Source organism: Anabrus simplex, chromosome 3 (genome assembly GCF_040414725.1).
Source record: "Anabrus simplex isolate iqAnaSimp1 chromosome 3, ASM4041472v1, whole genome shotgun sequence".
NCBI classification, from domain to species: domain Eukaryota; kingdom Metazoa; phylum Arthropoda; class Insecta; order Orthoptera; family Tettigoniidae; genus Anabrus; species Anabrus simplex.
Window position 1 is genome coordinate 525,233,498 of NC_090267.1, and position 14,909 is coordinate 525,248,406.

General features: G+C 39.1%; 1 protein-coding gene across 1 annotated transcript in view; it reads left to right on the plus strand.

The window, feature by feature from the left end:
• Ufl1 (UFM1 specific ligase 1) overlaps window positions 1–14,909 on the plus strand; it is a 392,500-nt gene that overhangs the window by 202,873 nt on the left and 174,718 nt on the right. Inside the window, exons 7-8 of the mRNA XM_067143679.2 lie at window positions 9,058–9,234; window positions 9,307–9,459. Of these exons, the coding sequence (XP_066999780.1) occupies window positions 9,058–9,234; window positions 9,307–9,459 (330 nt within the window). The remainder of the gene's footprint in view (window positions 1–9,057; window positions 9,235–9,306; window positions 9,460–14,909) is intronic.

The following is a 14,909-nucleotide window of genomic DNA, read 5'->3' on the forward strand; positions in this document are numbered from 1 at the left end:
ACGTGCCAGATCGGCGTGGGATATTTCCGGTTTCAGCATATTGCATCAATTTCGTAACTTCTCGATGCTTCTCAGTGTTCTTGGTCAGCACTAATTTCTGGGTCCTAATTGGAGAAAATAAACGTAAATGTGATTGGTAGGTGAAGGAAAAAGATCAGACGCTCATTGGCTGTTGTAAGGTTTCCTAATTTCCGGAGAGAAGCGTTTCGCTAGAGCCTTGCTCTTCCAAGGCGTCTTTTCTGTTTGACAAGTGAAGGGAAAGGTTGCCTTCTACAAGGTAACGGGTCTTCTTGGCCCCTCCACCAGGTAAGCACTTAATTGTTTTTTCACCTTTCAGCTATTTATTTTCAAATGTAGTGTTTCATTTAATTTATCGCGCCGGAGCTTACCCGTGTTTTCCTTCAGCTTCCAAATTTTATTAAAATGACTTAGCCTTTTCGGTAAGTCGCGTCACATTTGTAAAGAGACAGTTCCTGTTTTGTTGTTTTCGTAAATTGTGTGTTCAACGCCTTTCGATGTAATGATAAAATATTAATTCCCCCTCGGGGCTGTCTCTTAGTTCCGCGTCATCCTAGAAGTATTCATTTTTAGTACAGGGACCTTCCTCAGAAATGTGTTTGAGAAGGCTGCCTATTAAAAGCGCGCTGCACTAGGATAATTATCTTAAATGTATTTTCCGTATTTTCCATGAATAGCCTTCTAACCGTATTGTATTACCTAAATTTTATTCCTTCTGACAGTTTTATGTAATTTAAACATTACGCCATGTGTGTAATGTTCCGACCTAAAGTTGTGTAAATTAGAATCACTAAATTGGAACCTTCTGGGTAATCATTGTAATTATTGTTTATTTCCGATTTTTAAAAGGTGTAATTTTGTGGATCATTTGAGCTTTCATTTCAATTTAATGTTAAGTAAACTATATTAATTTTGAATCATCACTGACTTCGTTTCTTCAGCAATGCCAATACCTTCCACCGCCTGGATATGGTTCCCAGCCACCTTCCACACTATCCTTTCTTAGCCGTCATGTTTGTTAACCTGTTTGTTATGATTTTAATTTCGTGCAATTTATTATCATTCCTCCTTGCGTCAAAATGTGTTTCTGTGTAACGATGTATTTGCACAGTGGTAGCGGAAACTATTACTTGTAACCTTACTTATTAGGAGGTAACAAGGTTCACATCTGGGCGTAAAAACTTGCTACATACCCGATCCCGTAGAGAAACAGTGTAAGGGTTTGCAATATTAATACAAAATATTTATTTAATGCTAGTCATTTCTTTCTGTCAGTTGAGCAGTAGGCTTATCAGACAGTAAACCTGACCATCGACTTCACTGCAATCGAGATCCCGATCATTTTGAAATTTTTTTCAATAGTTTCGTTCCCAGTTAGAGATCGCCTATGTATTCTCCCAGTTGGTGTACATGTGGCACAAGCCACACGTTTGGAATGAAGCCGTGTTGTTGAAAACATGCTGATCGCTACCATAGAATCAAGAATCTTTATTTGCCATTGACCATATACAATGAAATAGGCTTCGTCTACTGATAATAATTTAGTACTTAATATTACTAAGGCTGAATGAACATGCACCTTTTATTAAAACTTAATACTAACATTATGCATTTCTAAGAATTCAGAGGTATTATAAAGTGGATTTTCTATTAACCAATCATACATTTTTCTTTTAAAATTACTTAAAGGAGTGGACCGTGCAGAATGTGGTAATTTATTAAATAATCTTAAACAACTGATTTTATGTGAGTGAGGAGTTTTTGACAGCCTGTGAATTGGGATGTCAATGTCTGCTTTACCCCGAGTATCATGAAGGTGAATGTTTTCCTTAGTACTGAATTCATTTATGTTGTTTTTAACATATGTCCAAGATATATAAATATACTGTACAAATTTATAATTGTGAGTATTTTAAGCTTAATGAAGAGAGGTCGACAATGGTCAATTGCACCAGCCCTACTCATTGTTCAGACAACCTTTTTCTGTATTAGAAGAATATTATATACATAAGAATGCCCCCGTAATAACAATCCATAAGTAATGTGTGACTGGATGAGGCCAAAATATGCCATCCTAAGATAGTTACTGCTAACTAAATCCCTCAATTTCCATATCAGACAGGCCACTCATGATATTTTTTTACAAACATGATCAATGTGTGTTTCCCAGTTCAATTTGGCGTCAATATGAAAACCCAAAAGTTTGACTGACTGACTTTCAATATATTTGGATAATCCTAGTGTGAGAAATAAGAGTTTTATCTTGATTGCACAACAGTCTGTTGCAAGAGCTTCCTGCGACATCTGATGCAAACCTGAGATGCTCTGATGTTTCGTAATTAACGCTGTCATGCGATATAAGAGCATGACATTTGACATTTTGCTGTAAATCATTGACTGCCAGAAAGAATAAAAATGGACCGAGGACAGAGCCCTGTGGCACACGAGTTGTAACTGGAATAACTTTAGAAATTTTAAGTAGATCAGGAAAAACTCCAAATTCTAAACACTTACTAAAAATAAAAGCTAGAGGTTCAGAAATCAAATGTATTATTCTTTTGATGATGTAATTAGATAAGCAATAACAATCCATACTCTTAGAGTGTGATAATTTTAAGCTAACTGTAATTACTTCATCAGATGTGATTTCAACCCAATGGAAAGTGTTTTGGCAGGGGGGTTGATTGTGAAGAAAGTCACTCGTAGCCGTACCTGTTGCCTTAGTTTAAGAAATACTTATTCAGTTCTTCTGGGTCGAGAAATGTGTCTTGAGTTCGAGTTGGGGTGTTTTCTTGTACTATAACATCCCATGCTGCTTTGCATTTGTTGGGTGCATTCTCAATATCACAAGCTAAAGTTTTGGCATGAATAAGTTTTCTTTTATATAACTTTTTACAATTAAGATAAGCTTTATACACTCCATTCTGCTCGGTTCCTCCTTGACAAGAGTTTTTATAAATTCTATACAGCAAAAGCATTCTTTCTCTATACTGAGTCAATTCATCAGTATACCAGTTCACCTTCTTGTTTTTAAGTTTACCATTATGACTAATTTTTACCAGTGGTGAACATAAATGCCACTATTCAACCAATTTATCTATATCTTATAAGGTGTAATGTAAAGGGGCGCAACATCTAAGGTCATCCGGCCTGTTACAAGTTGTACATAGTGACTGGAAACCTTCTTTGGATAACTGCGGCAATCGCAGTAACATCTGTGAATATTTCTTAACTAAAATAAACTCGTGGTGGTGCATACCAACCTTCCTGCCATTCTTAAATCTCTGGCAGCCCCCAGAACGGCAGCTAACTCTCATGGTGCAGAGCCAGACATTCCAAACACAGATATATCACAAGACTGATGCGTACTTGCAATGTGCAGGTCGGACATATGAAACTGTTCTATTTGTGTGATGTCATCGAAGCTGCAGTATGGCCTGTACCCACTACGAAGCAGAATCGTTGTCCCTCTCTGACAAATTACCTTGCGGGGGATCTTATGTGAGCTTCAATTTTTTCAATTTTCCTTGTCTCAAGAAGTTGGGGGATGGGGGATCTAATACACCGGAAAAAGGATCAGCAGTGATCGTACCTAAGGAACCATCTTGGCATCGCATTTGCCTCTTATTGTCTAGGAAAGTCATAAAGGAGACAGGTCTACATGTTGTCACCGAGCAGATTTTCTTACAGCACTAGTCACTGGGTTTCTGGAGAGGAATCTAACTCTCTCCTTTATAGTATTTTAACATGGTGGAATATCTTACTAGGATTTTGACAGTTTGCCATGTTCGTACCGTGTTGGTTGTCACTTCTGGTTTCTCTGCACTGTTAATCATTTTGACGTGCTGACTCACTCAGTCAGACTTTATGTACAGTTGTGACCTGCACCTTATGCAAGAGGTCTTGGGATAGCGTATTACCAGTTTGCCTGTAGTATAAGATGGAAAGTATTACTTTCTTATGTTATATAAATCCTTATATTTTAATTTGGGTAAGAGTCTGTACGCATGGCTTAGCAGTGAAGATTGTGCAACATGGGAAACAGACAGACGGTTGAAGTCGGTTGAAAGTGTTCCAACACTAACTTTCCTATCAGCCGCTCGGTAACCAGTCTGAAAGCTCCGTTGTGTTGACTGAGAGATGCTTGAAAATGTTTCAGTTAGAGCATTGCTATTGGTGGAGTTTTGACGATGCTACAGCCATGTGGAGTAAGCCTATATATGTGTGTGTGCGTGCGACAAGTTCATTATCCACGATGGAATTGGTAGTGTTGATGAAGCATGACTGTGGAGTCATTACTATGGAGCAGACTACGAAGACGTTATGGAGTGTATTGCGAGGTTATTACGCGTTCATTCCCGGTCTGCATTCTGTGGAAGACGCTCTATGGTGTTAATTTGTTAGTCATGCTCGGGATTATTCCTCTCCGAGAAAATGCACAATATGTTGGGTGGTTAATATGTGTAATCTGGAGCTAATGCGTTGTCATGCACAGAACTGATTATTGCTGGATGAAATCGCAGGCCAAACGTTCAGTGCTTGGTCATTATTTTATTGATTTGACATCGCATTTGTCATTTATTTATTGCACAGTAGCCTGAAACTCTTCCTTGACTTCACTCATTCTTTGTGTCTTTCCTTATTCACAGCTATTTCTTTATGAACAGAGGGTGATGTTTAGAATATGTCCACATGATTATACCAGACAGGACAAGCAAGTGGACTGCCACTGTGTTCCACCTATGAATGGCTGGTTCCTACTGTACTATCTTGGCAGACCTTATGTCGCGTTGTGCTTCAAGTGGCCACAGTGACAAGATTAGCATACAAAAAATCTCCTTGCTATTGGGGATGACAGGTTGATCATTGGAGCCAGCACACTACCTTGGGGGAGGCTGAGCTGTCCATGAAAGTCCGCAGTTCTGCAGGAGACTTGGTCAGGTTGTAGATAATAACTAATAGAAGCTGATGATTGACAGTGGCATACCTGCTGTTTAAACCACTCCTGTCACCTTACCAGCTTCAAAACCATCCTCTATAAACTGCGTAATATTGAGTATTTTACCAGGACGAAAGCCAGCTTGCTGAGGGATAAGCAGGGGATCAGTTATCGGCAAGAGCCTTACTTCAAGCAAAGTTGACACAGCAGTGCAACTGGTGTAAAATTCTTTGTATTGTTTCCCTCCTTACCAGGTTTCAGCAAAGCAGTCATTTGGCTCCTCTGCCATATCTTTCAAATTTGTCAACTGTTAACACAGTAATTGTAAATAATAATGTTATTCTTTTTACATCCCACTAACTAATTTTGCAGTTTTTGGAGACTCGAGGTGCCAGAATTTCGTCCTGCAAGAGATATTTTATGTATCAGTAAATCTATCAACATGAGGCTAACGTATACCACCGGAATGAGCCAGGATCAACTTGCCATGTTCGGTTCAGAAGGCCAGTGCCTGAAGCGTCTGAGCCCCTTAGAGTTGGAAAATCCGTTCTTTTGTTGTTAAGCCGAAGTGCTTGGTTTGTATGTCATCGAAGCTGGCTAATTTTCCTCTCCGCTGAATGAAGGTGCAAGGTTGTTATTTTTCTCTTGCTCACTTTTTTTTGGTGTTCCCATTCAGCAGTTACTGATGTGCTATTTGATTGGCAGTGATGTGGTATTAGGTGTCTCAGAAGTCTCCAAGCCTTATGACTGTGTCCAAATTTTCTATTGTTTCAGTCCATTGATCCTTATTGTCTCTTTTATAGCAGAAATGATTTTTTCCTGCTTCCATATTTGTTGCACTGGAGGGAATTGTGTGAGTAAAGAACTTTATCTGAATAGACATTCTGGAAGATCTCTTCACAGCCGTCGTCTTATACAGCAGTTCTGGAAATCTCGACCAGTCTACCTTTCTAAAATTAAACCTTCGCTAATAAGGTACCTTCTGAGATCTAACTGGTTTTGTTTTTGGAGAACAGACACATTGAGATCAGGGAGTTTTGTTTCCTGTATTGGGGTAAGTTGAATCATTTCTGCCCACTGTTGTCCCGTTGCCCCATTTTCATCTTCATGATCATACTATGACTGAACTAGTTGTTTGTAGTAAAGGGATGAAATTGTACAATGAGTTGTTTCCATAATTGTTTTGTAGAGAAAATCTGTACATCTGGAAGAACGAAGATAGCATTTCCATATTTGTTCTTTCGATGGTAAGACTCATTCCATTTATTTTTGGTCTACGTATGTCACATCTCCTGTATGCACAATATAACTGACTACATAGTTCCTGTAGTATTGCTTCTTTGACTTTATTTATTTATTTATTTATTTATTTATTTATTTATTTATTTATTTATTTATTTATTTATTTATTTATTTATTTATTTACTTATTTATTTATTTATTTATTTAGCGTATGGCTTTACAGATACAACGCACAATGACAAACTATATATTTCTATTCAGGTTATTTATATAGCTAACTGTCTCTGGAAGCGCATGGGCAAAGTCACTGATATCACCAGTGTACTTTTTTTTTTTTTTTGGACATTTGCTGATAATGTGCAGGATGGTCTGTTTGGAGGCACCACAGTCGCACTTAGGCGTAGGAATTCTTTTCCACTTGTAGTGGAACTCTGCGCAGTTACCATGGCCCGATCATATCCTGTTAAGAGTAGACCAGGTTTTCTTAGGAAGCTCAAATCCAGGTGGCAGTGACGGTCCTATGTGTGGCAAAGTTGACTCAGGCCTAGTATCCTGTCTTCCCTGCCATTCCTTAGTAATATTGAAGTTGGTATTCTTCAGTTCTACTGCAATTCTTAATGGTGGATTTCGGGACCTTAGACGATTCAGATAAACATCTTCAGGGCTGCCGACAGTGGGGTTCGAACCTACTATCTCCCGAATACTGGATACTGGCCGCACTTAAGCGACTGCAGCTATCGAGCTCGGTGGGAAGGATTCTGACGGACCTTCTGCCTCCTTGGTGATCCATCATGTCGCCACTTTGCGGACTGACGTTTCAGTTCCAGTTCGTATGTCCTGGCCCAAAATTCATCGATGGCGATTATTCGTGACAAGAACTGATCGCTGTCCTGTTGCCAGCGTGCAAGGTGGTCGGAACATATTGCGTAGCGCACCCACCTTTGAACTTCCATCAGTACTTGCGGTACCCACCGCGGTGCGATTTTGTGCAGTTGCAGCTCATTATGCAATATCCTGTGGACGGTGCGTTTCTCGATGCTACTTGCCCTCTCTAACTCCAATAGTATCCATCGTCTGTCTTCATCCAGGAGCTGCTCGATGACGGCACGTGCCACGTCGGTCCGCACACTGACAGGTCGTCCCAAACGTTGCTCATCACTGGTTGACACACGTCCTTGCTGGAACTTTCCTACCCACCGTGCTACTGTACGGTATGCTAGGGTATTATTCCCAAGGGCTTCCACTAATTTACTGTGACATTTCATCGCATTTCTCCCTCGGAGAATGGCTATTTTGATATAAGCGCGCTGCTCAACACGGGTTACTTCCATCTCGCACGACACTCATCAACCGACTGATTTCACAGCCCTCGCTTCGCTACTACCAGCTATCACAGAGCAATCTGTTCTTCTGCACACACACTATGCCTGCAGAACTTCCTCACGACACATATACGTTTGTGATCCGTTCACATATCAACAAGAAAAAAAATAGTTGCCATAACTTTTGCCCCAATCCTCATATGATTGGAGAACTTCTGAGAATTGATAGTTGCATTCAAAATCATATTCTCGAGTACAACATAATCTTCAAAAGTCAAGAAGGCCTAATTGATGTGGTAAAAGATTTGCAGAATGATACTCTGTTTATACTGGTGACCGAAATACAAGGGAAGATGAAGAATAAAAGAATTTTGCCATTAATGGGCGCTTTTGTATCGAATGCCCTTTATTTTAGAGAACTTGTGATTGATAGTTGTATTTACGATGAGCTTGACTAATCAAAGGTTTTCATGGGAAATTAATGGAAATATCTGACCACAGGGCCCATAGCTGAGTCCTGGCATTGCACTTATTTGTGTCACAATCCTGTCTGACCTCCACTGGTCAACTCATGTTATTTTCTGACCCCAGCGGTATTAAGTGCCAGGGCCTAGATAGTCTGTCATTGGCTGATACCTTATTTCCCTCTGAATAGTGTTAATAAAGGATGGCTGCCCAGTTGTACTTCCACCACCACTGACGGAAGTATCCCCGATAAAACTGAATTTTGTATTGAACTGATGCTTGTACTTTGTTTGCCTTTGTTAACGCATTTTTAACTCGTGGAGCCAGCCTAGAGCTCGCCTGCCTCTCCTGGGTTTGATTCGTGTCATGGTCACAAATTTTTAGCTGCATATGAGGACTTGTTTAACTGAACTATCTGATGGTGAGATAGTGATCCCGGTCCAGGGAGCAAGAATAATGCCTGAAAGGACTTGCAGGCCTTCAGGCTGGAGTGCAATTATTGTACTGTTTGGTCAAATTGTTGATGATTTTTAATTCATTCCCAGATTTTCCTGTGTTATAAGGTGTCTCTTTTTTCATGGTCCCTCCAAAAATGGGAAACCAAGATTTTTTTTTAAAATGCTATTTGTACGGGGCGTCGACCTAGAAAGATCTTTTGCCCCAACTTGCACCATATATTAAGAACCTGTGCGTATTTTGTAAATGGCGGAAGTGTAAAGTGTTGAATGTGAGGAAAGAAACGTTAAGGACAACACAAACACCCAGTCCCCAGGCCAGGGACATTAACTATTTACAATTAAAAACCCCTGACCCGGCCGGTAATCGAACCCGGGGCCGCCGGGTGACAGGCGGATGCATTTTCCCCTACACCGCAGGGCTTAACAAACCAAGGATTCACTGTATGTGCAATTTTAGACTAAAGGCCGTTAAAGCATGTAAGAGTCATAAAGTTTCATTTAAAGACTTTTAATTTTAATAATTTCTCAGTATACTGAATAATACTTTAAATGTTGATCTAAAGAATCCAGTGAAAAAGCCCTTGAAATAGGCTGACTAATGTGTGTGTTTCAGCCTTTATTGCCATCAGTGTTTCAACCAGAGGATGTGGAGATCATCGTGAAGGAAGTGCTCGGCAAGTGCCCCAGCCAGAACGTGCACATCCTGTGTAACACGGTGGTAGTGTCGGAGCAGTTCTTGCAATCTATGACTAAGCTGTTTGATGATGTCATCCAGAAGAAGGCCGAGGAGGTAACGACAGCACATTAAACTGATGATTATACTTTGTCGTCTGCCTTCTCTGACGATTCTTGTTATTTTTAGTCGGTGTCGTCGGGAGCATACCTGTATGCACAGGCCGACAACAAGTTGCACGGCAATAAGAGTTTTGACCACGATCAGCCCAGCTCCAAGGCGGACCGCAGAGAGGAGCGCCGTAAGAAGGCAGCAACGGGCAAGGGAGGAGGTGGAACACAGGTGAGTGCTGCCATACCCTCAACTTAAAGTCGCAAGGAAATTTGCATTCACATCGCAACAAATTTCTTGGTACTGACAGATTCTTTGCCTGGTTTCATCTTAAAGATTTAAATTTAAATTACCAAATTCTGTTCTGTCAACCAAGGTTAACATGAACTATTTGTTATACTACTTGCTGTGCTGTATTTAGATCTTTCAAACATAATGATTAGAACAATTTCATCGTATACATGGTACTAAGCTGAATAAGCACGGTGGGTGTCGGGCCTGGGCTGGGGTGTGTAGTGTAGACATCAGACTATAAGAAATAATTGACCACTGTACTAATTGTCTTGAGGTTCAAGGACGGATTAAACATCGATCTGCTTCATTATATCAACAAATTTGCCATATTACTGTTTGTATTTCTCCAAATCCAAGATGACCCTGAATGCAAGATGGCCCCCACTTTTTCCTTCAAAATATTTAAATGAGGTTTAAAAAGTGCTTTGTAAAATCATATGAATGTCTTTCTTGTTCAGTTCACATTTTTAGACTATCCTTGTCTTTACGCCAATGCCGAACATTGGCTTTAGTTATGCCATATTTTTCTTGTGACTGCACAATTATACTTTATTTCCATGGGTTTAATAACCATTAACTTAAAATTGGAATCATAATATCAAAAAGAACCTGTTGAAAATTTGCCGACAATACCTATTCCACAATTAAGTATTTATTTATTTTCCACCTAGTCGATACAATGATTGCTTAAGGCAATTTTTAATGGTCAAAAGTGGTACATGTTTCATATATTATCAACATCTTCAGCCACATAACACTGTTTAGATGAAAAATATATAAAATTGACAAAGTAATGCTTTAGAGGAAGTGACCTTAAAATTAACATAAGATTGACAAGATGAAAACAAACAAATAACTCAAGAGAAAATATATAAATTATTTCTACAATAGAAAGCAGTCGTCAAGGAAACACTTGTACAATATTCCATAGAGAAATTGTCCTAATAAATATTCTTTTCTTAATAATTCATGAAAAAAGATCAATTTATAAATTAAAAATTATACAATTTATAAGTAATTATCGAAATGAAGAAATCCTGATATCACAGTGCGGCTCTTATTATTAACATAGATGAAAATATAACTACTAATTCCTAGTTGTCAAATCTTATTAAGCCTGCTTTCCTTTGGAACAGTAACTCCTGTCATTCTTTCACAGTTTTGCGCCGGGTGTAATATTGATGATGCGTTCTTCCTTGCTCTTGCACCTGAGGAGGTGGAGGAGCGGGGGATATAGGTGTGTCAAGAATTTCCTTGCTGTCACCTATAGCTTCAACTGAGGAGGAATAAGTTGTAAGGCTATATGTAGGTGGAGAAATTCCAATTCTTTTTTCTTGATCCTTCTCAAGCATTTTCAAATATACTAGAATTTGATAATATAATGGATTCTTATATTCTACAGCCTCATTAAGGTTATCATTTTTCTTTACAAGTTGGTCTAGATGAATGTACAGGTCTTCATATGTGTTCATTAAGCTGCCCTTTTTTAACTTTTTTATGATGGTCAGGTCTTGTTCTATGTTGGTAAATTTATGACCTGTGGCAGTCATGTGTGATCCCATTGCTGAGAATCTTCTATGTTTTTCAGCATTCACATGTTCCAAATATCTAACTTTAAAATTGCGGCCAGATTGTCCTATGTATGTATTCTTACATTCAAAGCATGTAAGTTTATATATACCGGAATCAAAAAATTTATCTTTTTCCGAGAGATTTATTGTATCATGGTTGAAAATACTATGTTTCATGTTGTTATTGGTGGAAAATGCAATTTTGAAATTTTTTCTCTTAAATAAATTTGTTATTACATGAATGTTTGGATTATTATATGTGAACTTGATATATTTTTCAGTTTTACTAGGTTCGACTGCTAATTTAGATTGTTGCTTCTCCGAAAATTTATTAATTATTTTATCAATCATGTTATTGTTGAAACCATTCAAGAGGGCTTGTTGTCGGATAAACAACAGTTCTTTATTCCGTTCAGATTTGGATAAAGGAATACTAAACGCTCTGTTAACGTAACTATAATATGCTGATCTTTTCTGTGCCTCAGGGTGTAACGAGTTGTTCTTGATAGTGGTCAGTGTGAAAGTGGATTTTCTGTGTATTTTGAAAGAAAATCCTTTTTCTTCTCTTGTTGTGACTATGTCCAGAAAATTCAGTGATTTTTCAACCTCTTCTTCTAAAGTGAATTTTATATTGGAATCCAAATTATTCAATATATTTAATACTTTATTGCTATCGTTGAGTCTGTTATCTATTATAGCGTAAACATCGTCCACATAACGTGTCCAAAAATCCAAACCCTCTATTTGATTAATAATTTTCGTGTGTTCCAAATAGTCTAAGTAAGATCAAGAAAAAAGAATTGGAATTTCTCCACCTACATATAGCCTTACAACTTATTCCTCCTCAGTTGAAGCTATAGGTGACAGCAAGGAAATTCTTGACACACCTATATCCCCCGCTCCTCCACCTCCTCAGGTGCAAGAGCAAGGAAGAACGCATCATCAATATTACACCCGGCGCAAAACTGTGAAAGAATGACAGGAGTTACTGTTCCAAAGGAAAGCAGGCTTAATAAGATTTGACAACTAGGAATTAGTAGTTATATTTTCATCTATGTTAATAATAAGAGCCGCACTGTGATATCAGGATTTCTTCATTTCGATAATTACTTATAAATTGTATAATTTTTAATTTATAAATTGATCTTTTTTCATGAATTATTAAGAAAAGAATATTTATTAGGACAATTTCTCTATGGAATATTGTACAAGTGTTTCCTTGACGACTGCTTTCTATTGTAGAAATAATTTATATATTTTCTCTTGAGTTATTTGTTTGTTTTCATCTTGTCAATCTTATGTTAATTTTAAGGTCACTTCCTCTAAAGCATTACTTTGTCAATTTTATATATTTTTCATCTAAACAGTGTTATGTGGCTGAAGATGTTGATAATATACGAAACATGTACCACTTTTGACCATTAAAAATTGCCTTAAGCAATCATTGTATCGACTAGGTGGAAAATAAATAAATACTTAATTGTGAATCTATTGAAGTGCGATACGGACCATGAAGCTGATTTTATGTAATACCTATTCCACACGTCTCTACAATACGACGATCTTGCTGTCTATAAAACTGTTACTTTTACTCAGCGTCAGGAACAACGGCTGCCGCTACACATACGTCTTGCTTGCCAGGTTTGGCCGACTTCAGTGGCTAGCAGTGCATAGGCCTAATTGCAGACATTGAAGGTCAACGAACAAGTTTATTGCACTGGTATGTGGCAGTTCCGCTCTTGCGTATTTTGCGCACATACCTCACAATGTCATCTTTGACTTCACGCTAATGCCGAATATTTGCCTTAGTTAGGCCTACGCCGTATTTTCCTGCGGCTTCACTATTATTCTACATTTCTGAGTGTTTAATAACTATTAATGTAAAATTGACATCATAATATCGAAAAGAATCCGTTGAGAATTTGTCTGTTCCACGTATCTTTACAGTATAACGAACCATCACGAAAATATTCCTGCTGTCTATAAAACTTAATTTTACTAAGCGTAGGTTAACGCATCCACAAAGACGGCACATGAAATGCTGTCAGTTGGTACAGTTATTTATTCACATTTATTTACAAAAATTAAATGCACATATAACCTTAATCACTGCTGTCACTAGCAAAATTCACACATCAACAAAGTCGCTATTTTAAATAACTGCCTATCACTTCCACATGCAGACTGCAACCACTGCATGTCACAACAACATGAGGTCACAAGTATATTCTTGCTACACCATAACTCTACTAAACAATAACTCCTCGTTAACACCAAGACCACCTCCTTATATATGTGCCTGGCCAGGCTTCTAGAAAGATACATTACCAAAATACCTTCTCGTAAATTCTCATTATTATAATGCACAGAATATTCTACCATCATCTAGTGCCATTCTGGAACTTACAGTGTGTTTCAAAATATCGTTATGGAATACAAATTGTACATACAGGTAAGAAAAAATTATATAATATTAATTTACAAGTATTTACATTAACTGAACTCATATAATTATGTACAGCACATGTTTCTTGACATGCAGTGCGACTTTCGTTGTCATAATAATAATAATAATAATAATAATAATAATAATAATAATAATAATAATAATAATAATACACTGAAGAAAATGGAAATTGCAACACCCAGAAGGAGTGGTGCTACATTGCTGCAATTGAACATGCAGGACGAGTGTTCGGTTGTACTTCGATGATTACACTTTCAGGTCCCTCAGACTGCAAGTTTGGACAACAATCAATACAGGATGTGCCCACCACGAGCTGCAATACATTGATGCAATTCGTCGAGGCATGGAATCAATAAGGCCCTGGATCGCTTCCTGAGGAATTGTGGCCCATGCTTGCTGCACTGCACGGGTCAGTTGTTCCAGAGTTGTGGGTGGCTGAGGGCGGTTGGCCAGTTGTCGACCCATCATGTCCCACACATGCTCAATAGGACTGAGGTCCGGGGATCTGGTGGGCCATTCTAAGGTTGTGATGTCATGGAGAGCTTCTCTGGAGATGTGTGCAGTGTGAACCCGGGCATTGTCCTGCTGAAACATCCCATTAGCAATGTTCGCCATCATAGGGACAACCACTGGATTGAGTACACTATCAACGTACTGTCGAGCGGTCATAGTGCCCTCAACAAGCACTAATTGTGATTTCACATTAAAGCCAATAGCTCCCCAGACCATAATGCTTGGTATTGGCCCTGTGTGCCTCTCAGCAATAAGATCTGGGCGGCCCCTCTCCCTGGTACATCGGCGCACACGATTCCGGCGATCACTGCAGGCAAGACAGAAGCGCAATTCATCACTAAAGACGAATCTATGCCATTCGTCGACCCACGTCGATCTTTCTCGACACCAAGCCAGCCTTACACGTCGCTGTTGTGGGGTCAATGGAACACCTTCTGCAGGGACACGGGCTCGTAAGCCAGCTGCACGCAGGCGATTACCGACTGTTTGTTATGTAACGTGGGGTCCCACAGCTGCTCGAATTTGCGCTGCTGTTGCATGGGGTTCCATCCGGGCCATCCGAATGATGCGGCGATCCTCTCTCACAGTTGTCTGTCGCGCTGGGCCTGTGCCAGCTCTACAAGTGTGGGTACCTTCATTTGACCACTGCTGCCATACACGTTGTACCGTAGATGTCTGTCTGCCAACACGTGCAGCGACAGTCCTTAGCGATAATCCAGTCTCACACAGCCCAATTATCCGAGCCCTCTCAAACGGCGACAGTTGTTGATAGCGTGCTCTTCTGTCATCGAGGCATGTTTGAAGGAGAACACATCACTGCACAGACTGCAAGTCAA